This window comes from Temnothorax americanus, unplaced genomic scaffold, assembly GCF_048541705.1.
Source record: "Temnothorax americanus isolate GAGA-0224 unplaced genomic scaffold, ASM4854170v1 Scaffold4, whole genome shotgun sequence".
NCBI lineage: Eukaryota > Metazoa > Arthropoda > Insecta > Hymenoptera > Formicidae > Temnothorax > Temnothorax americanus.
Window position 1 is genome coordinate 4103670 of NW_027509547.1, and position 26485 is coordinate 4130154.

The window sequence follows — 26485 nt, forward strand, 5'->3', positions numbered from 1 at the left end:
GAGAAAAGTAGGCTTTATGAACTAATATAGACTGAGCCCATTTTTATTTTAAATTTTTCAAATACATGAATTATTAAGTTTTTTTTTTTTTGCATCTTTGAATTCTCGTAAAATCTGTATTTGCCAGACGTGGAAGAGTAATTCATAATTTAGACATTTATCATGATACGTAATTAGTTTGTTATTATTACTCGGATTTATTTAATTCTTAAAAATTAATCTTTCTTACTATCGTTAGATGATCGATTCTATAATTTCTAATCTGCAGGGCAAGAGGTCGAGTTGACCATGCACGATGGTACGGTGCGCGACTTGTGCTTCCTCGAGGACACGTCGAACAAGTCGAGCCTTCTGATCAGCGGTGGTGCCGGCGACTGCAAGATTTACGTTACCGATTGCACGACCGGTACACCTTTCCAGGCCTTGAGCGGCCACAGCGGCCACGTGCTGACGCTTTACAACTGGGGCGGAGCGATGTTCGTCAGCGGATCGCAGGATAAAACAGTCAGGTTCTGGGATCTGAGGACGAGAAGCTGCGTCAACATGGTCACACCTGCGACGGTACCTGGCAGCCGGGTGAGTCGGGTTCTCCGTCGATATGCCTGTAGTGATCATCAAAAATAAAAATTAGAATGGATAAAATTAGAAAAGAAATTTCATCGTTTAGAATCCGTCTTGGCATCGTCAGCATCTTTCTGTTTCGTTCTAGTGTCATATATTAAGTTCTACGTCCGATAAAAATATTCGATTTACATTATTAAATTGCACCACCATCTATCCCGATCGCACAGCATTAGTCACTTCCCTCTAAATCGGATTTTTATCGGACGTTTCTTTCTGGTTGTCAAGAATAGAAGCGGTATTATTTGTCTGATCAGAATCTGATTCCATTACAGGTCGGCAGTCCCGTAGCTGCGCTGTGCGTAGATCCGTCTGGCCGATTGTTGGTGTCCGGTCACGAGGACAGCAGCTGCGTTCTCTTTGACATTCGCGGCGGCAGAACGGTGCAGTGCTTCAAACCTCACGCGGCAGATATCAGGAGCATACGATTCTCACCGTCGGCGTATTACTTATTGACGGCGGGATACGATAACAAATTGGTACTCACAGACTTGCAAGGTGGGTTCCTCATTGATTTTAATTTCTAAGAGACATTACTTACAGAAATTGAAACATTTAATACTGTTGTGATACAAGTGTCTCTATAACAATAGAATAACACAAGCATAATGAAATACATGTTGCAGGCGATCTTACAATGCCTCTACCTAGCGTCGTAGTCGCTCAACATCAGGACAAAGTCATCTCCGGACGTTGGCATCCGACGGAGTTCTCGTTTCTCAGTACTTCCGCTGACAAAACTGCAACCCTGTGGGCCTTACCGCCTGTTTAAAAAGGCCCGACATGATAACGCACCGTTATTTATATTGTCCGTTCTTTTAAGAACATCTTACCATAATAATTCATCTTTGACAATATTATCTAGATTTTTTTTTTTACATTGATTCTTACAAAAGGTTCATACTTAGATTTCGATTCTTAAGTAATCCCAGAAACATTACAATCGCAAAAAGTGAAATTTCGAGCGATATTAATGTTCTAACATATTTTCGTATTTGCATACAGTTTAATTATTTGTTAAATGACCAATTAAAACTCTAATTTGTACGATTACGTTATTAATTCAGCGTAATACATTGATACGAAAGTAAAGCATTTAAACAATTAAAACGTAACACGCTTTGAAGACTCGGGTGAAAAGGGAATAAAGAACGCGTGATATAAGATGAGGAGCATCAGTAAGATTGTTTTTAGCTATGAATTAAATATCGGGAGTCACAAGACTGCGGATGAATAATCCCTCGCTTTGATGCTATTTTACAGCTACGCGAAGTTGGATCGTGTACATCGTGAGTTTAAAATATCTTCTTTTTGCACAATATGAGGGTAGGTTTTCAGATTTCGAAGGATGTTTTTATCAGGAACAACGCACGCGTACTTATTAGAACCGCGGTGCGATAATATCCCCTTTCCCGGTCTCTTTTTTTTAAAAATATTTTGTTATAATCAGAGATGCCTGTATTGTAGATACGTTGAGCTATGTTAAGAAAATTTTAGAAATACGATACTCACGCTCCTGTACAGGACGTTAATTTCTAGTTTTTAACGCTCTCTTACTTTCGCTCAGTACCGCATCGTTGCATCGTTTCACAACGTTTAAATAGAATTATTTGTCCTACTTATTTTATTCTTGATCTATTGAAAAACTTATTGCCACAATATTGTTGCAACTTACGCGCGCATTTAATTTACACAGATGCTCATACTTTCATCTCCATGTTATCAACTCACAAGCCAAATATACACAAGCGTTCTAGTACATAGTATATACATATATATATATAGATATATATCTGTATCTGCGAAAGAAATTATATACGTACGCTCATACTAATCGCTATTTTTTACGGACTAAAATAATATAAATCGCGAGAGTTTATCCGAGCGTCAAGCAATTTATATACGCGATTCGTCGCGACATGTGACTACGTTTACGCGCAAAGAAGATAGTATTCTTTAGTAAAATAAAGTCGTAAGAACTAACAATTAGACTTAAAGTTGCTTGTCGCAATCGCCAAAGCTCGCAGTAGCAGCGATATGGAAAGAGAGAAAAAGAGAAAAGTGCGCATCACTTTACACTGTCGGAAGCAATTTTCTCATCGATGTAGTGATTCAATGGTTGAACATGGGACGAAGATTTTGTAAATACACGTTCATCGACAATTGACCTCGGCAATTCTTTGATTTAATCATTAATTTGTCGAGTGATGATGCAATCATATCATTATTTGTTTTATCCTACTTCGACGTCAACGTTGTTAAGAGCGAGCTTTTACTTTGTCCTATTAGCATATTTTTTCGGCGTACGGACAAATCATATTTTAAGATCGCGAATGTATTCAAGGAGAGAGAGAGAGAGAGAGAGAGAGAGAAAAAAAAATGGGAAAGAGATATTGAAGAAATAATAAGAGATAGAGTAAAAGCAAAATAAAGGGAAAACGGGTGAATAATAGGAAGGTTAAAGTTAACCGCTTGCTAAATAAATTCGTGATCTTTCACGTTCAATCATTCACAAGATCGCATGATGTAATATTGATTACCGTTAATTATTTACTTCTTTGGAGAACAAATTTTTTGATAAAATTATTGTTACGAATACTCCATTCATTAATTATTTTTTTATGTTGTCCAGTTTGCGATTTTCTAAATGACTTTGGCAGAAATTCAAAGTTTCATAAATAATCAAGATAACAGAGTTGCGAAATATTTCTGCATTCGTAAAAACACGATTTTTAGCGACTCTGTGCGTTTCGTATCTTGTTATCCAACAACTTTGTTTTTCTGCTTCACTACATTTTGTAATGATTGACAAAACAGATCAGAATGACGATGGCGAGCAAACGGAATGGGACGGAAGCGATTATTTGTTAATAGCGACTCAATGCAAGCTCATCTGCTTCCATGTAGCAATTTATCGTGCCTTCTGTCGTGGCTGCTTTCGGCGATTTACATTCATTTTTGTATTTTTTGTGAGCTATTCTTCCTCCCCCTCCCGTCTCCCTCACGTTCCTCATTCCACAACAGTAATATCCTCATCTCACAATATTTCCAAACGAGTTGGTAAATGTCTAAAGTAAAAGTCTCTTATTATCTCGTACTCGAGTATTACCACGTAACGCACTATACTATAGGTATACATATGACATATAACTTATAACTTTGTACTTTTCTTGTAGATACGATATAATATGTCACGTCTAATTTAAACAATAAAATTTACGTTATTAAAGTGGTCGTATTTATGATAACGAAAATCACACCCAAACAACCCATCAGAATTCCATTAAAAGGCCCCCGCTAATCTCAATCGGGCCAGTTTTTCAGAAATTCGGGTAATCGGACCGATTAGTGGCCCCCGTAAGAAAGAAATTACGTCGGCGTGTGGGTTCGTACGGTATGGTATATATATACGCGCCATGAAAGCTCGGTCGATTTTCTATAAATTTCCCATAATAACTGTAATCATGTAATCTTCCACCCGCATGTATTACCTGTGGCGCCGAATTCGGCGCTCTACGGATCCGATTCCGTGAAGCAGAGATACGCCGATCGTGAGCGTAAACCCTTCTAGTCTCGAAAATAAATTTTTAATGAGAATCATTTAATGGAGAACCGGCAATTTCGACGTTTAGATAGAGCTTTTTTTTGTAGATTATGGAAAAACTGCCGCTATAATATATCACGTCTACCGACTGCACACCGAACAGGTAAAAAATTATCGATGTACGTTCGCGCGATTTTCGTGGAACTGAAACAAATTTGTTTGCCCTAAAGGAAAGTATTAAGTAATGGTCATAAGAAAGAGATGGTGGGTATAAAAACTTGAAGAATCAGTATTTTAAAAATAACATTTTATAGTCATACGCAGAATAATATCATTTGAAAAGCATAGATTTTTGAAGATAAAGTTGGATAAGTGATAATACGATAAAAGATAAGTGAAAAAACTGTGTAAAAAATAATATATTTTATATTATATGCGCCTTTTTCGGGATCAATTTCATCGACGCCGGCGCGAAGAAAAGAAGGGCGAAGGCAACCGTCGCGGAGACCAATTCCGTGATCTCTGGACCTAATTCTGTATTTCGGGAAGTGTCCCCGGGGCGAGGATCCACCCACGGAATTCCTGTGCGTCTGTCGGAACCATCTGTCGATTCGACGAATTCGGTTAATTTGGCGCTTGGGGATTTTTCGAAATCCTCACCGCGGGCCATATTACGAGCCCTAATTATTATCGGTGCGCAATGTTCGGCCCCGGGACGAGCACAGACACGTTACCCGGGTCCCCGAGGACAAATGTAGTTTCTGTATTCTATCGGGGCCCACCTACAAAATCGGGGCCTCGGCGTGCCGTGCTTCGCGCAGTCTTCCAGGAATGCCCCCCGAGGTGCGACGCTCTCTCTTCCTCGCTAATTCTACGTTCCTATTGCGGTTTGCTCGATGATATTTGGCAATGGACTCTAATTCGAATTTTTTGGATTCCGGCTAACTATACTCGTCGTAATGCTTTCTGGGAAAGAAAATGTATTTTACATTAGTCTCGAGACAGATATCATCCAAATTCCTCGCTCGAATTGTAATTAAGAAATATTACGAATATGTCGCGAATATCAAAAACTGACTCTCAAGCTGTTCAACTATTTCAAAATTGGTCGAGTCCCTCGATATGGTGTAAATACGGGCTTTTAGTTAGAGTTGAACAGAGAAATTAGTATTTGTGATCACGAACAAGTGATTTCGCGCTTATGAACAAGAACCGGGGAACTTAGAAAGAAAGGCCCTGCGATGATGCATTAGGCTAATCGCGCCGTTAAATAATTCATCACGCACGAGGTATTCAAATTAATAACGTATTACGAGAATCACCTCCAATCGAGCTCGAGCGCGCACGAATTGCTTTGTATACTCTATCATTTCCGCAGAGGTTCTCATGCATGCTCTCATGCTTTATCTCATCGTAATATATTTTTCGCGATACTTACACGTTTCTACATTTTTTCCCTAAAATGTTATAAATTGGATTTAGAAAAATAAATTAAATTGCGAAATTTAATATAAAAAGCACAGTAAAAATAGCCACAATGATATACATTGCAGTTTCTATAATTAATTCAAACTTAAAAACTGATTTATTAAACATATACATTCTTACTTCTAAAATATTTTTAAGAGCAAATTCTTTGGCCGTTTTATCTTATTGTTGTGTTATTCATCGATCTATCTATATCTGCGCAAGATTTTGTTTTCAGAAAACTGTTCTGAGGTGAGATTACGAAGAATTGCGCATCGCTGGCAGTCTCCAAATCGCATTCAAATGAGGAGAAGAGAAGCTGCCCTTGTCGTGGGGCCCCCAAAAGAGCGAAACGATCCTTGCCGTATAAACGCGGCGCGTCCCCGATCCCCGCGGGAATTACCATTCTCGGAAGGGTAATTCCCGTGGCCAGGAGATGATAATAATAATTTAAATCGCGGCCACTTAGCATACGTGCAATTTGGCGCTTAAGACGATTCCGTCCTCCTTGCCCTCATCGTCGTGGCGCGCAGTCGTCGTCGCCGTCGTCTTCGTCGTCGTCGTCCTGGCAGAAGACGGCGGAGGATGGCGTATACCAGAGAGACGGTTCCTAGTCGCCTGGCCATTCGAACCCAGAAATTCGTAATCACCGACCCGGCATTGAACCCGCGGGCCTGCCCAAAGACACGACCCGAATAAAATGCGACGAAACGCGCGTAATTTGTTGGACCCTTTCGTCCAGGCATTCCACCTTTCGGGAGAATCGGTCGGCGCTCTTTCTCGCTTCGCATAAAAGCGTCTTCGCGGTACTTTAGTTCGTCGTAAATTATTGCGTTAGACGACGTTGTTATCCCCGTGGCTATTTAAGGATACATTTTGTGGTAGGTGGACGACGGCGGGCACCTACACGCTGCACTGTTAAATACACAAGAGCGAATCGAATATCAAAAAGAGTAATAGGATAGTGAGCAAAAAAAAATTCAAGTTTAATTAAGCAAGACAAAGCCTACGTTTAAACATAAAAACTTTTGTGTTATCTATTATATATCATGTGAGAAATTTTAATATTTTTTTAGAAAAAATGCTAATTTATTTTTTTCTAAATATGATTTTTACGCGTTCATAGCCTGCAGCGCGAATATAACTTCGCGTGACAGAAAATGTCGAGCGCAGCACAATTTTACGCAGGAAAAAACCGCTACTAAACACAAAGTGAAAAAATTCGCTTAATTGGCAAGCTGAAGATTATTATAGGTATTTGCTCAAAAATATTTGCATGAATCTGGATGGCATGTCTAGCCGTTAGATCGACACACAAAAAGAAGGCGATATAGAAGACTAGACGATGAAACGCATCCTGGTGATGTTGTAACATAGTATAAAATAGTATTTAAAAAAAAACCAGTTTTAAACACTTCTCGCGTGCAAATTATTAAACGCTTAACATTTTTTTATTTTCATACGATTGATGGCAATGAATCGGCACCTCTTTATACTCTGTTACCTTCTTTCTGTTGAAATTCCGTCGGCATTGTTAAATCTTGCATCAATTCTTTTCTACCGACGTATAGCTTATACGTTTCAAGATCTGCACAGACTTGATGATCTGGGATCGTTTGCAACTTCGTAGCTATAGCGGGTGGAGGTCGGACGCGCGCATCTTCGCCATAACTCCACGTAATAGCCAATATCTCACGCAAGTCGTACAAACGCGAATCGGTTACTAGTTACTACTTACGTGAGTTAACATGATTTATCGCCTAGCATTAACCGCTTACGAGACTGGCGAGGAAGAAGCGAGAAGAGCAGATATGAAGAGAAAGAGGCGGCAAGAAGGAGAAAAGATGGACGCGCGAAGAGGGATGAAGAGTGCAAATCTCTCTTAGGAGCCTTCACTACGGCCAATTAAAGCTCCGTTTTAATCGTTCGCGCCTAATTGCAGACCCATTACTTTGTCTCTCGAGGGTAAATACGTCGAGCTAAATACCCATGTCAAAATAAAGAATTTGTGGAGTCCCGAAAATCATCGACACACACAAACAGTAAAAGATATTCAAAATAGAAGGAAACATTAGAAATGTATGAAATATGTGATACTTTTCAATAATATAAATTATACAATGTATAATATGATTTAAATTAATATATAAAATTTAACATGGAAAATATTATAATTTAATATATAAATATTTTCTCTAATTGATATATCAAAGCGGTCCTATTTCACTTATTATTATTAAAATATTTTCCAGTATTACGAAGTATTTACCGCTTATTACAGAAAAATAAGAATTTTGTGTGTGTAATAAAGATAATATTCAAGAAATAAAGTGCAAAGAAATATCTATAATATTTTTTCGCATTTTGCTCAAACATGACATGCGTCCGGTCTGGTCGGACTGCTGCCGATTCTTTCTCGATCTGTTTTTCGCATAGCGTCGAAAACCCGCCGCGTTGCGGCGTCAACGATGCGTTCTTTTGAGAAGCCGAAGAGAGCTTTTGTGCCCTTCTAAGCCCGGTCCCCGCTGCGCTGCTCGAGATGGAACCGGTCGCTCTTAATAACCACCCTCGCACCACATGGCCTAAGGATCAACGGCGCGACCTGCAATCACGCCATAGACAACTCGCAGCGACTCGATCATTATCACGGCCAATAATCACTGGGACGTATTCCGCTAAGTATTCCCCTCCGTTGAAACGCACTTCGGGGCCCCCGGACTCCGGGCCCCGAATGCCACCACCGGCGCTCTCCCGACGAGCAAGAAGACTGGCTGGTTCACGCTCTCGCCCTCCTCCCCCATCTCTCTATATTTGCCCGTCTCGGTTGCTCTTTACCTCACTGTTATTTGCCCTGACGATCAACGATAATCAAGGGCCGCGGCCGTCGGTGGATGGACGGCATCTCTAATCCGCGCCAATTACGCCGGGCGATTAAAAATATTTAATTGTCCGACGCGCCGAACCTCGCTCTAGGAGGAACGTTTCTCCTCTCCCGCGAGGGAAGTAGAGTGATGTTCGTGAAGCGGAGATATAGAGCCCGCTGAAATTTTTCGCCGTCATTATGACTCGACAAAGTACGATGGGAATAATGTAAAAACTGAAGGAGTAAAAAGCTCGCGATATTCTCTCTTTCTATTCGAGATCTAATGAGGACTCTCGCGGTAATTTTAGGGAGGAAAAAGGATTGATAATGGTAACTTGTGACAGTGAGCGATTAGCGACGAAGGGCAGTTAAAAGATATGCAAAGCAGTACCTACAAACCGAGAAATCTTTCATTTCCACGAAAGTAATTATTCCGTAGGATAAAGAAATTTAAGCAGCAGCTCCGCAAGAAATCACGCTTAACGACGATAACTGATGCAAACTCGCTTAACGACGAGTAGCATCATAGGAAATTTATGAAGAAGTACCTGCAGAACGAGAAATTCTTGTTAAGAAACTTCAGGAAAGCAATTATTCAAGACATAGGATATAAAACGGAAATATAATTAATTACAAAAACGGCATAATGATGTTTTGATTATATCTGCCTATAGCCATCAATCGCAAACAGGCACGTCCAATAACGACAACGGCGTTCAACAATAACTGTGCTCCAAGTAATGAGCCTCTTAACTCCTCCAACTTAGCTTTAGAGAAACGTATAGCATTGAAATCGGATATCCCCCGCGATCGAGAGGCTGATATCCCTCTATATCTTCGCCCGCCACTTTCCATTCTATGAGCCTATCGTGATCGGCCGAAAATCAGAATTTTAACAACGTCAATAATTTCATCGACTTAACTCCCGCAGAAGGCGGTCGCGCACACGCACGCACGCTTTATCGTCCCCGGCCAAATTAGAGGAATTAGAGACCGCCGCGGGACGCTCCGCTCTCTCCCTGGCTTTAAGTGGGACACTCCGCGGCATGGGCACCGGAATCCGGGAGCCGTCGAGAGCCGCGGTCGGCGGGATCAGATATCGTCGTCGAAAGTCGAAGATTTACCCAGGGAGGAGGGAAAGGGGAGAGAAGTGGCCCCCGAGAGTCGGAACGTCTCGCGCGGGATTCCGGTCCCGCGTTCTCTTGGAAAACGCGTGCATGGTCTCACGAGCCCACGAGGCGCTTCTTCGCCGCGGGACTCCGTATTCGCGATGAGCAGCGTGTGGTCGTTTATAACCAGGATCAGGATCTTGTTCCCCGGGTCCCTATCGCGTCACTTTCCGCGGCGGGGGCAGCCTCCTTTCCGGCGGACGGACGTCCCGCTGCTTCCGCGAACGTCCGCATCCCCGTGCATCACCGTGGCACAAGAGACCGCGGACACCCGCGGTATAATCCCTAATTAAAATTAACGATAATAAGAACGCGCCTCGGTAATGCGCGACTCCGTTTAACCCTGTCGTGAGCGCGCTACTGTCAATTAAGCGGCGAGAGGACGACCGTACGATAAACTCGAGTGAAATGGCTCGATCCCCGGAGATAGGCAACGACGCTTTCGACATCGCGGATAATTTTCAGAGTCCAGGCGAGATGGGCCTGGCCGTATGACGCGAGAAAGTTCACGGACGTGGCGAACGCTAAATAGCGTCGACACACTTGATTCAAGTTTACGATTCGGCATTTGTACAGATACTTTAAAACGTAAATTCATCACTTTCGAATCTAATGGACATATTACTTCGTAACATTTACTGCGTTTTCGTGAACTGTGCAAATTTATGAATTTATTTGGAGAATTGCATTTTACGAGTGCTCGATAAACAACTGCAGTAAATGTTACGTAATACAATAAAGCAAATGTTACGAAATCATCACACGTGGATAATTACTTCCGTTGTCGAGAAAATCGTCCGTGATGGAATAATGAGGCCGACCACTGACCAGAAATCGAATATAATTAAATGCTACAATTATATTCGATCTCTCGATTACGTACTTAAATTTTATATATAACAATACGAGAGAAAAATCATCGAACGCCTTCGGAACCCAGCACTGATCACAGCCGCCACACAGCGGCAGTGACTCGAGTCTGGGCACAACAGGTGCCTCCGCGTCAGACGAGGACGGAGGACTAGGTCGAAAGAGGCCGACGGCCAAAGCGGGAGGACGAGTGGTACGTCAAGAAGTGAATGGACGATTACTCTCGTCTGCCTCCTCCCATCTCTCCTCGTCCTTTTTTATTCTGAAGCCGCTCGTTCTGTATATATGTCGCTCAGATTTCGAACACTTCGTTCAGCGTTCAGCTACTTCGTTTAGACCTAGAGAACGCGGGAAACTTCCTTACGCATTTCAGATACACCCAGCGGGTTCCGCGAGCCTCACAGTTTCACGTCTCGTAAGTGACTCATTTATTTTTTGCATCGAGTATTGGAGGTACGCGTCTTTCTTTTTCTTGTCGAGGAATAAAAATATCATTTAAGTCGCATGACGCGCGAAACTCGGCAAATAAAACACGAATAAGAAGGCGCACGAGAGGCACCTGCTTCGTCCCGAGGCGTGGCGGCGGCGCGCGGCGTATAAGCGTCGAGATATGGGCTACTATGTACGCTTTCGCGTAATTGCGCTTTTTTTTTCTGAGATATTATATTGTGTATGGTCATCGAAGCAATCAATAGAACATGCGCGTACGACGTGGCGATACAAAAAGCATCCCTCTCTTCATCATTTATGCCCCCCGGGGAACCCCATGTCCGACGAAAGCGGATTTTGCGAGGTTGCAAATTTTGTCGGCTCGCAAGAACTCCAGCAGAGATCTATAAAAAGATCTGCTAATAGAGTGTAACGGTAAAGATATCGGTGACAGAAAGATCAAACAGATCCGCGACGTGATTGATACAATCCGATGCGAATAATATATCGATAAAATCTTGCTGCCGAATTTCTGGCACGCTGCAAACGTTTTGCTCGCTTGGTGCTTTTCCTATATAACTTGAAGTAGCCAGAAATTTATGAATACATTACCATACCGGAGCAGGCAATATCCTTCGTAAGAACATCAGAAACACGTGCCTTCGGATCTAGAGAAATATTTAACTGCTATTAATAAAAACTGAGACTTATACATATCGTCGTTTACATTCCTGCTATTTCACTCGCTCGTATTATCCCGACGCTGACTCAATAGGCGCGCGCGAATTTTTGCGCGTTCTCGCCAGGCTACTCTAATTGCGAAACCGTAGAAGTTCCAGAGACCACGAACAAGTAACCGACACATTATTACATCACATTGTATTATGCATAAATGTTTCGCGGCACGGAGTCGACATCGCGCGCGTATCGTAAGTTGTACCTTAAGTTCCCGACAAGATGCAGTTAGCGTTAGGCCAGGTCGAGTCCGATAACGAGAGATCGGCGTGGAACGAAGGGAAGGTTCGGAAGAAGAGGAAAAGAGGAATGGAATCCCGCGAAAAGAGGAAAAAAAAACGAAAGACGACGAGATCCCCCGTAACGGCCAAAGATCACGTAAAGCTATTTATTTACTAGAAGCATTATTGTCGCCTGCGATTCGCGAACGAGCCTGCCGACAGATCCGCCACGCATCCCGTATACCCGTCGCATAAACTTCGCAACTAAGGACCCGCCGGAGCTACCACGTAGGAAGAAACGATGGCTCGCGCGCGAGAGAAAAAAAGTAAACGAAACAAGGCTCGCGAGAGCGCGTACGAAGCGAAGCTTCCTGTGTTCCTATCGCGGACTGTTATTGAATATCACCGGTCCTATTTGCATTTCGAAAAGTCTAGGCTCTATCAATGAGACACGTGATCAGAGCGGGTTTGACGACGATGCAGTTATTAAAGTGTGATTGAGGAAACTAGAACCTGTTTAAGATTTTGGACCGATTTCGAATAACGATAAATATAGACAGAATCAAAATAAATGAACAATTATATATTGTAGTGTTATTTTTTTAATTTAAAAAGACTATATGAAAAGAAGTCCAAAGGCTTCAAGATGAGATGAGAGTTCTAAAAAATATACTTTGCGCTTGAAAAGATTCGCGACATTTGCTGATTTAAAAGCAGGCAATTCTAAATCGAGACAAAAAAAGTGATACATTAAATTTTCAAATAATTATTCTTTTGTCGAGTGTGAAATTTTAATGATTTTTTAACTGTGACGAAAATGAATCCTAACATATAACACTATTTACGCGCAAACGTATGAGACAAAATCTCCGAAGTGGTAAAAATTGCGGCATTCGAATGCGGATAGTCGTGAATAGAGGATAAGAATGAAACCCGATCATTATCGTCGATCCAGACTTTTTTTGGATCATAATCACGATCGCTATGCGAACTGTCCGCGTATTTATAGACTTATATGTCAGGTGCTCGATGGTGCCTGCGACAAGGAGGCGGCAGTTTCGCTCGCGCGACCAGCTCGACGACGATGACGTCGATGACGAGATGTTTGCTCGACTATACGATGTGGAATGATCGTCCTCCTATGTCATCCCACGAGAGCGACCGGAAACCACGCCGATGGGATGAAATTATCCGCTAGTGCCACAGAAACGAACGTCGTGAAATTGTAGGTTCCATCGTGCTCACGCGAACTGCAATCGCGATAAACAAGGAGTGAACAAGAAGTGGATAATGCGACAAATTGACTCGTCTAACCGCCTAAGGAGTATCCGGTGACTCTGGGAAGCGAAATTTAATAAAATTAAATTAATTAGTAACATTTCTTGCAACCTCTGAATGGTCAAAGTTAAATCTGAAACTAGGATCTTACTGCGTTAACATAGATTTAAAGCAAAATTGAAACTATAATATCTTGCTAGACATGAAAATTAGTCTATCAAATAATTATATTTTGACTTAAGTGATTGTTTGAAATTTATTAAAGAATTTACAGACTTTACACGCTTATTTACAGACTTACTCTTCGTTTATTAAACGTTCACACCTGTGCAAAGAGACAGCAGTATCAATTTTAATTGCTCAAATCCTTCCGTTCTATTCGCTCTACTTATATTAAGCGGTTATGTCGGACAGACTTGCGATAGCGGAAATTGGCGCGTGTATCATGCGAGCGAAACTCGTGCAAACCCTGGGCAAATAGTATTACAAGATAAACTGCTTTGAAATAGATAGGGCACGTTCTGTGCGGGCTTCGGTATGAACGAACATTTGTCGAACGATATCATTAATTTCGTCCCGCGCGATTGCGAGGATCCGAGAGAGCGTTCGCGTGGCTGTCGAAAGCACGTCGCTTGGAATCCGCGAGCCGGTACCACGCATCATAAATATTCTTAATCTTTATATTAATTTTAATTATCGGCCAAATATATGCGTCGATGCGTATCATTATCGCCGGAATCCCGACGCGGCAGCACGAGACACGAGCCGCGGAAGGAAGGAGAGAACCGTCGTATTTATATACATACATAGTTGCGTGGTCACTCGGGGAAAAAAGAAAAGAGAGAGTGAGCGAAAACAGCCCGTAACAGACGCCCGCTTAATGTTAATTAACCGTCATCAAAAGCAAGTCGGGCACCATTCCCAATCATTAGTCATCTCTTCGGCGATCGGGTCTTTTCTCGTTCTTTGTCTCGCCCGCGCGTCACATTGTAAGAATTTAATGAAATTTTTTCGAAATATCATTACAAATTCTCCACATTTTCACAAATTCTTCACCCAGCATCGTAAAAAACATCTTAAATTTTTACTCAAAAAATTCCACGATAAAAGAGAACGAATAACGTTTTAAACGCGATCGTAAACTTTCTTTACAATAATCACTATTTATTTTTAAAACGAAGAGTTCATACTCGATCTCTCACAAAGATTTGTGTGATAATTATACGTTTTCAGGAGTTAAGGATCTTCTCATTCTTTTTTTAGGGTTGCAAGTATAAAATATTTCTACATTGCAGAGAAATCTACCCTTCTGGCAACGGCTGGACCGAGGCTGGCATTCCAGTGACGCGATTTATCGCGCAGCGGCGAACGCGCGGCGCCGGAAAGCAACAGGTTGTTGAACGAAGCGGAGAGACTGTCCGAGTCCGGCTGGCTGGCTGGCTGGTCGATTCGACTGCCGGTAGTCCTAGCAAGGCCGGTCGAGACGACGCGCTAAGCTAGAAAGTCGTACACCGCCAGCAGAGCGGCGGTATGCGATTGTTCGATACGATTGTGTCTTATTTAGATGCCGGCTGCATTCTCGCAGGCGGCCGAAGGCAGTCTAGATCGAGCCGATCTAGCTGCTAGAATTATCGGAAGTGACCTCGTTCACTTTGACGATGAGATCGTCACTACGCTTCGCGGCTCCGTTGACGGACGTCCCGACTGGTTATGATCGGTCGTAACGTCTTCCAAAAGCGATTGCCGCGGGTAATTGAACCGTAAAATAGTCTGCGTAATTATTCAGTGTAGAAAATTACCACTTACGTACTAATAGTCCACGATTGATTGCACGATCAACAGCGCGCGCTGAGCGCGATCATTTCTGGTCGTTTCGAAGAATGACCGTATAACGGTTTCAGGGAATCATTGCGGTACTTTATTAAAGCTCAATCAAGATTAAGGTAAGATTTAATTTTATCATAAATATATATAATTTTGATAATGTAATTTTATCATAAAACAATTTATGGAGTTTTATGGCGCTGCATGAATCGAAAAACGTAAGGCTGAGATTTTATTAAACGAGGTCACAATCTCTTGCTAAGGCCCAGTTGAACAGTGGCCAGTTAGCTTAACTAGTAGTTAACTCTCACTCTCTGTCTCTTTTTAACTCAAAGGTTAGATAAAGACGGAGAGTGAGAGTTAACTACTAGTTAAGCTAACTGGCCACTGTTGAACTGGGCCTAAGGGGAAGAGATTTTATTCCGATGATAGTTCTGTCGCTTGCATTATATAGCTGATATAGCATAAGGGTAGCAAGTATAGCCAGTAGGAAAGTTTCCCATAACGATTTCTATTCTACTCAGTCGCGCTTTAGCTGGTTCAAACTTTTGTCTCAAAGTTTGTTTTGCCGCGTTTCATCCCGCTCGTGTGAGCTATTCTCGTTACAGCCGAGACCGCCGCGCCGGTTGCGTCCGGTCGATCGTGCTTTTTTATTCCCTTTATATCGGCGATGATGAAGCACCAACCGAGTTACCTAATGCTCGCACAATGGCGACAACGACGCGTTCCATGCGCCGTACATAAATCTCCGACCGAGGGTTGCTCGCGAGGGTCCGCATGTGCATAGGTACGCCCGTGCACATATGTGACGCGAACCGCGAACCGCGCGACGTTATCTCGCTGGTTGTATCGCGGCACCGGTCACTAAATATATTATAAATTCTGCCGTGAAACATTGAGGAATGCTTTGAATGCGCCTAATGTCTAGGCGGTGTCCCGGTACACAGGGGCACCATGGACATAACGAAAAGAGAGAAAGAAGAAAGGCTGTCGCGATACTTGTTTCACAACTGCTTTGTGTGTCTGTGACATAGCTATTAGATATTAGGTGTCCATCAGGGTGCCGCACGTGGCATTAGACTCGTGACATTTAACGCGTGAAGTCAAACCAATTCTCCTTACCTTAAATATTACAATTCTTTTCTCGCGCTCTCTCACATACTCATACTCACATCTTGCTTTCCATATTTATGTATTTATACACTTACAACGCTCTTATTATATAACTTCACAATTTAATGACTCAATTTTCTAAGCTGTTTTCTACACGCCGGATATTTCAATCGATCCAGTTGTCATATTCATAATTCTGATACAACTCGATATTTCGATCTCGGAAACCATTAATATACTTTAACGCAACATGTCTAGAACGCTTGTATTGTTTATCAATATTAATATCAAATTCACTGTGTAATTTGCATCATAAAACAGTGGCTCCTTAATTTAATTTTTATCCCTTCTGCAGGCCGTTCGACGAGTTACGTGGCGCATTTTGTTGCATCACTGCACTTGCGTCATGCATTTATACAAGATAGATTATCGAATATATGGATATAAACGGAGACGGACGTGCGTCCGCGCATATTTACATTTACTTATGCCGCGTAATAGTTGCAGCTTCCTCGATATGTGTGAATTCAGATATTATAGAGGATTGCGTTGCTCGTCCATGTAATAACCAGTTGCATTGATGCACTTTTTCCAATCCGCGACTAAGCATGACGCGTTACAGCGTGCCGCGAAATGATCTGCTGGCTGATGGATTGTACACGTCTGATGTTTTCAAGCGGCGGAATGCGCAAGTCGGTGTTTGTGCGTACGGATTGACTCGAGAAAAATTCCTTTAAACCGCCGGTTCTACGTGCTAAACTGCCAAGTGGTCAATGCGCGGCGAAGTAATCGCTCGAGTACAATGAGGGCCCCCGCGACGTCGTCGACGATTTATTTATGATACTTCGCGAGAGGGATCATTTTATTCATTACTTTTACCGGCGCCGGATTTAAGACTTTCTAGCGACGCATGTAGAATTTATCATCCCGCGGCGCGCGCGGCACAGAAATGACAAGGAGCTTAGCGTAAATCATCGCGACTCCCGCGAACTCTCTCTCTCTCTCTCTCTCTCTCTCTCTCTCTCTCTCTCTAATGGCGTTTCATTATTTTCCGTGCGATGGTTTCTCTCTCTCTTTCTCTCTCAGTGTGTGGTAATTGTACGCTGAAAATTATTATACCGCCTGCTTCATAAATTTGTCAAAGATAGATTGATACGGTTCACAAAAATTCGACAAATGGTTTTTAAATAGATTTAGTACATAAAGCCATTAAGGTGTTTGTGTAATAAATTTTATAAAAGAGTAAATTAAATCAGACATCAATATGTACAATTAACGTTCAGCTCGATATGCACATTAATGTAGGTAATACCTTACAAATGTGATTATTATAAAACGGAAAAAAGTAATAATCCGCTTCCTATTCTCATGACACACACATACACACACACACACACACACACACACACACACACACAGAATCTTTTTCTATATGCTCTACACACCGGTTCTCTCGGTGTTACTCTCCTCTCGGGAGGGGGCTCGTCCACGACGCGTGTCGTCGAAAGGCGGTTCGCGTTGTGCGCCTTCCTCCCTCTTTGGCTGTCCCTTGACTATAATGGGCTGTAAATAACCGTTTTTTCGGGTCCGAGCGCCGCGGAATATTGTTTGCGATGGTAATTGTAATGTTTCCCGGATCTCATTTGCTGGCTTTCAGCTGCTAATATACGACGGCTCCATAGCACGAGGCCACAGGCCGCTCGTAAATTCACTGAAACGCACAAACAGTTCATCTGGACTGGCGGTCGCGTGGGTGCCCGAGACGTTTCACTTTGCTGCTCTCTATATATTCTCGTATCCTCTTTCTCCAATCCCCTCTCGATGCATATCGAGCTTTCTCTCAGCTCCGTTTACTCACTCGCACTCTCGCGAGAAACGCGCGCAGATTTCGTCTCCGATTTCGACGAAGCTGTTGAGCGCAAATAATTTTAACCGTCTTCCTAATTTATGCGTGTATCAAAGTTGTAAAGTTAATATTTCCGATATGAAATTCCGCTGTTCATTAATATACGTCGGTCTTACCGTCATTCGACGAAATTATGCGAACGTTAACGTTGAAGCGCGAGCATTTACCGTGGCCTATCGCGAGTAGATGAAAACGCATGAAAGCTACTCTCTCGCTACCGTCTCGCGGGCTGCTACCGTTCTCCCTATATAATTTACGATCGCGCGGGACGAAGTCAATTAAGCTACGAAGTTTGTTAATATTAAAACAAATCGCGGACGGTGGCATCTTTATTGCCTTAAAACCGGTGCGCTGCTCGCTTCTGCTCGCGCTTAATATTCCTTCCGCGTAATCCGCCTCGGCGAGTCGCGCGCGCGCACTTCCCATTCGTTTCTTCCACCTCCGTGCCGCGGAGTGATTGCAATCGTGTTTTCCAATCCGCCGATGGTTGTTGAATTAACCACCGAGTTACGCGCGCATCCGCCCCGAGGGCCCTCGAAGAAGGCGCGAGCGTACAGAGAAGGCGTAGTCCCCCTCGAGTTTCTTTAGGATCCGCGCGCGCACTACAATTATCCGCGTCATTACCGGCATGAATATTCATCGCCGCGCTCCGCTCGGCGAAGAGAGTCAGCCTCGGGGGAAAAAGCGATATTTACATTGTGGAGGAGATTCTCCTCGAGCTAGAACGGATAAAATCGATCGCGAGCGTCAACTCGGATTTCTTTTCGTGACAATCGCGCGGAATTTCGCAATAGGATTCGCGCAGACGCAGCGTAATTCGATAATACTCGCGTACGAACGAATACCAATGCGTAAAAATTGTTTTCTTTTTTTTTTGTAGCAGCGCTTTTAGACCATCGATAATCGCGCCGGTTTCTGCTGCGAAAGCTTCAAGTTAAGTCATTAACGTTGAAAACTGTAGCTCCATGATTTTACGATCTCACGGAATTTGTCAGCTTTTAGTAGCCGGGATAATTAAGGTAACATATTAGTGAAGTGGCTTAATTTATGTCGCTAATTATCCCTCCATCGCTCTTTGTAGTCACGGAGACGACGAGACATTCACGAGAGCCGACGTCTACCGTAATGCGCTCCGCGATGTTATCGGGATTACGTAATTTCGTATTAAAAAACAACACGCTCGCGCGACAAGCGTCATTAGCGTCGACTCAAGAAAAGCCATAAATACGCGTATATGAATAAAAAATTATGGGTTCATGTCGCTGCGGCGAGACGTTAATTACAATTAGAGCGATAATCGTCGGTCCCTCGTTTTACGGAACAGAGGCCGTAAATTTCCGATCTGAGGGCAAGACATTTATAGACATTTATGACCCTCATCAAGCAAAAGATTCGAAGGAATGCAAACGGAAACACAATGCGTCAACTAAAATTATATCTATACTTTATTGCTTAATAATTTTTTAGTTTCTTTAAAGCGAATTAGCCTCTAACATATATTATAAATATAAAATTCTGGAGCGTAAATATAACGTACCTACAAAAATATTCAGAAGTTTATTTCATAGCAAAATTAACTTTGTGAATATCAAGAGTTAATTATTTTTTACTTTTTCAGTGCAAACTTAAGTTGAGAAAAATTCCGCAAAATTAAAAACATTCGAATATTTTATGTATTTTGTGAAGGATTAAAAAATGTATTATAAATACACTCAATAAAAATACTTAAGAGGACGAGAAATAAAAATCATGCAATAATTCAATAAATATTGATTATAGAGAGACAAAATAAGATCTTATCAAGTTTATTTACGGATTTTTAACAAAATTAATGACTTTATTTTTTGAAATTTATTTAATAAGCTCATCGTAGCAAATAGCAATTTCCCTGGTTATAGTTCTTTATGAAACTATAGGAACGATCAAATTTGTCTTATGTATATAATAAAGTCCGTTACAAACGACTAATCGACTTTTCCATCAATTTCAGGCATTGCACATTCTCAAGGAAGAATGAAGTAAATAGAGAAAAGTATAATCGTTTAATTATTCCATTAACGAGTCTCGAATTAAAGACGCCTATCGAATATTGCTTTTATCGTAGATATTTTCTTAAGCCGATGGAGATTACGGATAGATGATCGGTGGTAAAGCGGTTTTAACGTCGGACCGGCCGTTTTCTTGCGCAAATAACATTCATTAAAGGTGGCCTCACACCGATAAACTCGAGCGCGCGAGCGCGTACATCGAAGACGGATGCGACGACGGATTTATTCGGTGCGTAACATTCCCGCCGGGCGCTATCTCACGACCTTAAAAGCGGCTAAACGATTCAATTTGTAGTAATTATAATGCAACTGTCGGGGAACCCGGCCCCGGAGACTCGGGCGTGTGCTTTTTTCATTGGGACCACTTAAGACGCGACGTAGCGTTGCGCGTGTGGGCGTCGTTCCCCGCCCGACACGATCGAGAGTGCTGCTCCGAGCCGGACAATTTCGAGCTAATCTAAATGATATTGGACACGTCTGACACTAATAACTCTAGACAGCGACCGGGACGACAACTATGATTTATTGAATTAATGATCGGCACAAATCTGTCGTAAATAAAAAAAAAAATAGATTTGTGATACACCTGGGAGATGTATTTTTATTTTATGTTTACTACTTTTTATTCAATATATATGTAGATTCGTTGGGGTTTTATCAGCAAGGGCTATAATCAATTTCACGTGCTATCAAATTATCAAGTAATCAACCTGTAAAGGAGCATGAAGTTTATTGGTAATCGTAGTGTTTGAGACTTTGAGACTAGTATATATAATAAGGAAATAAAATTATACTTCGACTATAAGTTCCATCTTTCTTGGAATATTAATGATTCGTAATAAGTAAATAAAGACATCGGAATTAAACTTGAGCATTAATTGCCATAATTATATTCTGATAATATATTTTAATTTGTTCAAAAATTTATAGAGTTTTGTTTTATCTCTAGCAAAGTCGCCTTTATTACGTATGGATCCAAATAAAAGCTATTTTTAATATCGATCAGTTTCGTTTAGCAAAAGCGAAACAAATATTTTCATGGAAAGTGTCAGTACTTATCGAACGCAATAAAATGCAGCTGCGAGACACGTCTGCGACATCTCGCAAATAGTGGAAGCCTACATATCGATGCACGTCATCGTTCACCCCTCGTTTCCTTGGACTTGGCGAATTGTCGTAGATACACGTCTCTTAAAATAGCTTTCCCGGAATAGCGAAGAATTTAGACCACCAACGCGCGGCTCTTGTCTCAATTAATGCTTAAACACTCGTCCACACGAAACCACCACCCACTATACGTCATTTATGTACTATATTTGCGCGTGAGACCGACTCGTTATCTTAAAAGGAGAGTCGTGATAATGATCTTAATTTTGCGTGACGTCAATGAAAATAAGTTTAATGTCGAGAAATTACGTGCAATGTTGCAACAATGAAAATTCTCTCGATTATTGAACTTTCTTATCACATGTAAAATAAGTCGTGTTATTGCTCAATTACCGAAGACGATCGAATAAATACTTATTTTTAGAGAAATTATAATCCATAAAAACTTTCAAATATTACGAACACCAATATAGGCTGCATTCCGATATTCAATGTCCGTACTGAAAATCTATAGTGTACGTTACGTAAACTATAGATTTTCAGTACTTGCAGTGAATATCGGAACGCAGCCATAATTGACCTAAATTCTCAATATATTAAAACAATTATTTAAATTAAAATTTTTTTCCGTATTGAGAAAGTTTATATCAAGGAATAAATGCTTAAAAGAAAGAAAGATGGTTATATAATAAATAAAATAAAACTGTGCAATATTGTACAAAAATTAGCGTTTAGAAATAAAAATCTCTCTTGAAACATTATCTTTCTCTTTTTTTTTCACAAGGATATCATTTTAATTAAACTCTGCGATTGCTTGATCCCTCGAATCTTTTTGTAGGCGCAATATAATGGCCGACTGTGTGTGTGTGTGTGTGTGTGTGTGCGCAGTGATAACCCATCAAGCCATGTAACAAACGGTAAATAAATTTCGCGGAATTGCCTCGCGCTAAACTTGAGAATGTATTCTGTAAGATCTCTGATTTCTAAAGTGTAGACATGCATTCTCTCTCATTTGCGAATAAGATTATTGTATAATACATTTACATAATTATTATAATTATAGTTTTATTACTATCATAAATTTGTTATTAATATTATTATACTATTTATTATTATCGCTGAAATTTATCTTTCTTAATCTTGGCCAAGGTATAAGCGCGCGCGTAGAGTGTTTATCCGGCGCGATCTACCGCGGCACGGTTCACCTGCGGGAGACCCGCGCGTAATCAGCGAAAATCTAGGCATGCGCCCGCGTATACGTACTGAAATCTGCCCGCGTAGTGACTCGAGTTTCGCAGCAAAGTGGGGTCAATTGGAGACGAGGACCTCGGCCGCCTCGCTCCCACACTCCGCAGAAATTTATTCTGTAGGCCTAATCGAGGCCGACCGCTCCGGACGACGTGACGGACCGACAGAGAGGAACGACGACTCTCCCGCAGGGAGTTGCTCTCCTCTCCGAGATAGCGCGACATCTTATTACGAGAAGGAGAGAAAGATATTCCTCGATTCGAAAATAAAGTTGTTTATCGATTCGTCTTAAGTGGGTGTTCATTAAGGGCCGATTAATATCAGTTGCGTGTTCGGAAGCATTAACGTTAAGAACGATTTATACTTTGATCGTTTCGTTGGTACTTTAAGTTTCTCGATGATAATAATGTAGATACTATAAATGTAATTGCAGAGCACTTTTAAATTTTGTAATCACCTCTCTGCTGGATACTTCCACGGAGAACTTGACTGGAGGATACTAAACTTTTTTTCATTATCAAATATCATTTGTTTTTAATAATTAAAATACTTTCTTGCAAAAATATACTTGTATCATTATTTATCTACATATTTTTTATATATTATAGCGGTAGTAAAAGTATGATGCAGTCTAAGAAAGGAATATACTTTGGTGTATCAAGGAGATAATTAATTTCTCAATTTTAGAGATTTATGATTATGAAATGTCCGTCACATGAGCGTGTAATTTTTATATAATTTAAATAAGTAAATATAAAGAAATCATGAAAATTTTGTAAATAGAATAGAACTGATAGTCTTTTGTTACTAATAATATTGTGTTGACGTTCTGATTCTAAGATACCACACGATTTAATTAAATTCACAACTTTTCCGTTGGACAGATATCGTATTTATGCTCGTTTTTGTCTCAGGACGGAATGCTTTACCTGCTTCTTTCGCGTGACGCGCGTGTGACGTGTAAGGAGGCATGTGGGAGAGCTGCCCACGCTAGCACTATTCTTGGAGTTAATGCTGCTTATGCCCAGCGAATGCGAAATATGCTTTTGTTGACCTACCAGCGTACTGCAATGCTTGTCCTTCTTAAGCAGCGTGCACAGCGTCTGCAAGAGAAACCAATATCTCAATTTATTCACCACAGATTAGACTAATACCGCTCTCTTTAACATTAGGGATATGTTTAACAGAGAGAAATGTATAATCGCTCAAATATAATTTTAAATTTCGAAGCAACTGACTCCAAAAATAAAAAAAAAAAAACGTTTCCCCTATCTACGGAATGTAAATTCCTATCAAAATTGTAGCGATTTTAATCTCAGTTTTATAGCAACAAGAGCTGCTTCCTTCATTTTTTCTTCGGCACTCTTATGAAGCTTCCACCTTCCACGATTCTCGTTTAATTAATTCCGATGCAGTCTATACGCAGTTATCATCGATCTCAATGGTGGACCGTGACCGCCGACTCGAGATGGCAAGAGGAACTCCGACGTAATCTTCGCCGCGATCGGTATAAGCCGTACATATACAGTAGCCCACGATGGAAAGCACCGCGCAACTGCAGTTCAGCCGCGGTATGCCATCGCTCACGCCGATCGCCGAAGCATTTCGCGCGCAATTAATTGGAGGAGCGAGCGAGAGATTTTAATGACGATGGGAATCTCAAGCCCCGAACCCATAAACGATTATCGGGCCCGGAGAAAGAAGAGATGTCCGAATGCAGGCGCGTCGTTGCGCAAAGTGCGCAAGACAGTACGTCGTCGGCGTTCCTCGACAAGAACCTTCGGGAGGGAAAAAAAGCGGCCGTTAACGACCGCGTTATAAATTATTGACAAGCGTATTATATTCGCGTAGAACGCGCACGGCAAAGAAAGCATTTATGGTTCGCGAGCAAAGGGGAGCGCCGATCGGCGCGGCCGCGGCGTCGTCGCCGCCGCGTGTTGTTGACCGCGGTGGCTCTCGACGTCGCCGAGTGATTTAATCGCGGATGCGTGGATGGACACAGGGTGTCACTTTCGAAGTAGTTCAATTAGAGATGATGTGCGCGATGCAGCGCCCGCGAGAATGTTTATTATCGAAGATATGCGTGTGATGTACGTATATAGAGCAGACAACGAATGGTCTCGCTGCATCTATTACTCGTTTTGTGATCGTATGGAGTAATGTAATTGAAGCGCTAAGAAAGAGAGAATGAGCGATGTTTGAAATAAATATTCAATTAATCCATTTAATTAATAACGAGTTTCTATTTAACCTTTAGCTTTTCATTTTATATCGTTACATATACAGTCAGATACAATAAGTTTTACTATTTTTTTCTGTCTCTTTCTTTTCAAAATTTCAATTATATAAGTTCTTGAAAATGAAAAAGATCGTATAATTATATTTGAATTATTAATCGTTATAACAATATTAAAATAATAATAATATATTTTTTTACGTTTTTGTATTCTCTTTGAATGAAATCAATAATATTCAAAAATTTTAAACTTGATTGCTAGTCTGACGATAACAGTGTAATAAAAATAATCTTTTTGTCTTTTACGAGAAAAATTTAATTACTTAAGAGTATTTCTTAAGTATTTCTTAATCAGTTATTTACCGCATTATCTATCTCAGCACGTTCATTAGCACACTTCTAATGTTAACATCTCGTCATTTCGTTTCGCAAATTTATCTATGCTTCAAAGTGGAAAGATATAAAAGAGTTGACGTTCCCTCGACGAGCCTAAATGGATGGTATACGTTGTAAAAAAGCGCAATAAAGATATTTAAAATGTCATTCTTATCTGGCAGTAGAATCGTTAGGCGGTGATTGACCGCGTTAATTTTCGGCGCGGCAGCTTGACCGATCGGCTTTATCGCTCCTCCGTGCCCGCTTCTCTAACAGCAGACAAGCGAAGAAGCACCCTGTATAACGTACACATTGTGCTCCGTGGGCCTTGCACGGTGCGCGGCGGCCATTAACGCTTTTTGCTAGCGGCCGTGTGTGTCATTGACGGTGCTTTTATTTGCCGGGCGCATAACTTCCTTTAGCGTCGCTCGTTTATGATGGGCGAGTGATTGCACAACGATTTCGGTGCTGGTGTGCGTACATACACACTCACGGCGTTGAGGGCGGAAAAATAGGGAGCACACCGATAATAATATGAGCGCGCGCGAGCCCTCCTGATTATCGCGACCGATGCTACCATTAAAGCGATCCAAAAAATTTCTTCAAAATTGCGAGAATATTAAACTCGAATTACTCGCCGTTCACGAGCGTGATTTCGTTAGCCGTAAAGAGAATCGTTGAACGATGACGAAGCCCGGCGTTCCAACGGTTTCCCAACTGTGTGAGTCACCTTACCCCGTTGTGCGTAGATTTACGTAGCGTAGAGGAAAAAAAACGTGTAAAAGCGGTCAGGATACGCAACGACGATTTTAATTTTTTGAGCGTAATCGTAATTGGCGCGAGCGATGTCGACAGTTCTGTGCGTCGAGAATGCGCGTTGTGCGTTCAGACGGCCGTAAATGAGGAACGTGAGAGTACGTGGGTGTTGTCGTTCGCCCCCCGGCCGATCGTAAGATAAATAAATTTCCATGGGACTCTCGTCGCGCCACGTAGATCGATATGAATAGATGACGAGACGGGATCGATTCGTTCTTGCTACGTCATCGTCCTTCGGTTCAGCTTGCGCGCGATCTCTATATAGGCTAAATTATCTCTATTTATCTAAAGGTACGACAGACAGCCTCAGACATTTTTGTAAACAATAAAATTTTTTAATTTTTAACGAGATAAATTTTATGTTTACTCAAAATGGGTAAATAAAATTAATATCAAGATAAACGACCAATTTTTGCGTATAATTTTAAATGCTTTCGGCGAGTGCGTTGTTCTCCAACTCGATCGCGTGTAGAAATCGAGAAAGCAGAAAAAGAGCGAGAGAAGTGAAGGAAGGAAGCTACGCGAGCACGTGCTGTATAATCTGGAAACTTAAATTATGTAGCATATATAAAATGGGTATACTCCCGAAAACCAAACACGTCGAAAATGAATTTC

At 41.5% G+C, this 26485-nt stretch overlaps 2 protein-coding genes across 4 annotated transcripts in view; one reads left to right on the forward strand and one right to left on the reverse strand.

Annotated features, from left to right (window-relative positions):
• Positions 1 to 2981, forward strand: part of LOC143902478 (WD repeat-containing protein 47) — a 62599-nt gene extending 59618 nt beyond the window's left edge. For 2 of the 3 annotated variants that reach the window (XM_077415432.1, XM_077415430.1), the window contains exons 9-11: positions 269 to 576; positions 879 to 1119; positions 1248 to 2981. In XM_077415432.1, the coding sequence (XP_077271558.1) occupies positions 269 to 576; positions 879 to 1119; positions 1248 to 1393 (695 nt within the window). In that variant the 3' untranslated portion in view covers positions 1394 to 2981. The remainder of the gene's footprint in view (positions 1 to 268; positions 577 to 878; positions 1120 to 1247) is intronic. The other variant, XM_077415431.1, reaches the window with a different exon arrangement.
• Positions 2982 to 22320: 19339 nt separating this feature from the next.
• Positions 22321 to 26485, reverse strand: part of LOC143902485 (uncharacterized) — a 60078-nt gene continuing 55913 nt past the window's right edge. Inside the window, exon 3 of the mRNA XM_077415444.1 lies at positions 22321 to 23546. Within this exon, the coding sequence (XP_077271570.1) occupies positions 23527 to 23546 (20 nt within the window). The 3' untranslated portion in view covers positions 22321 to 23526. The remainder of the gene's footprint in view (positions 23547 to 26485) is intronic.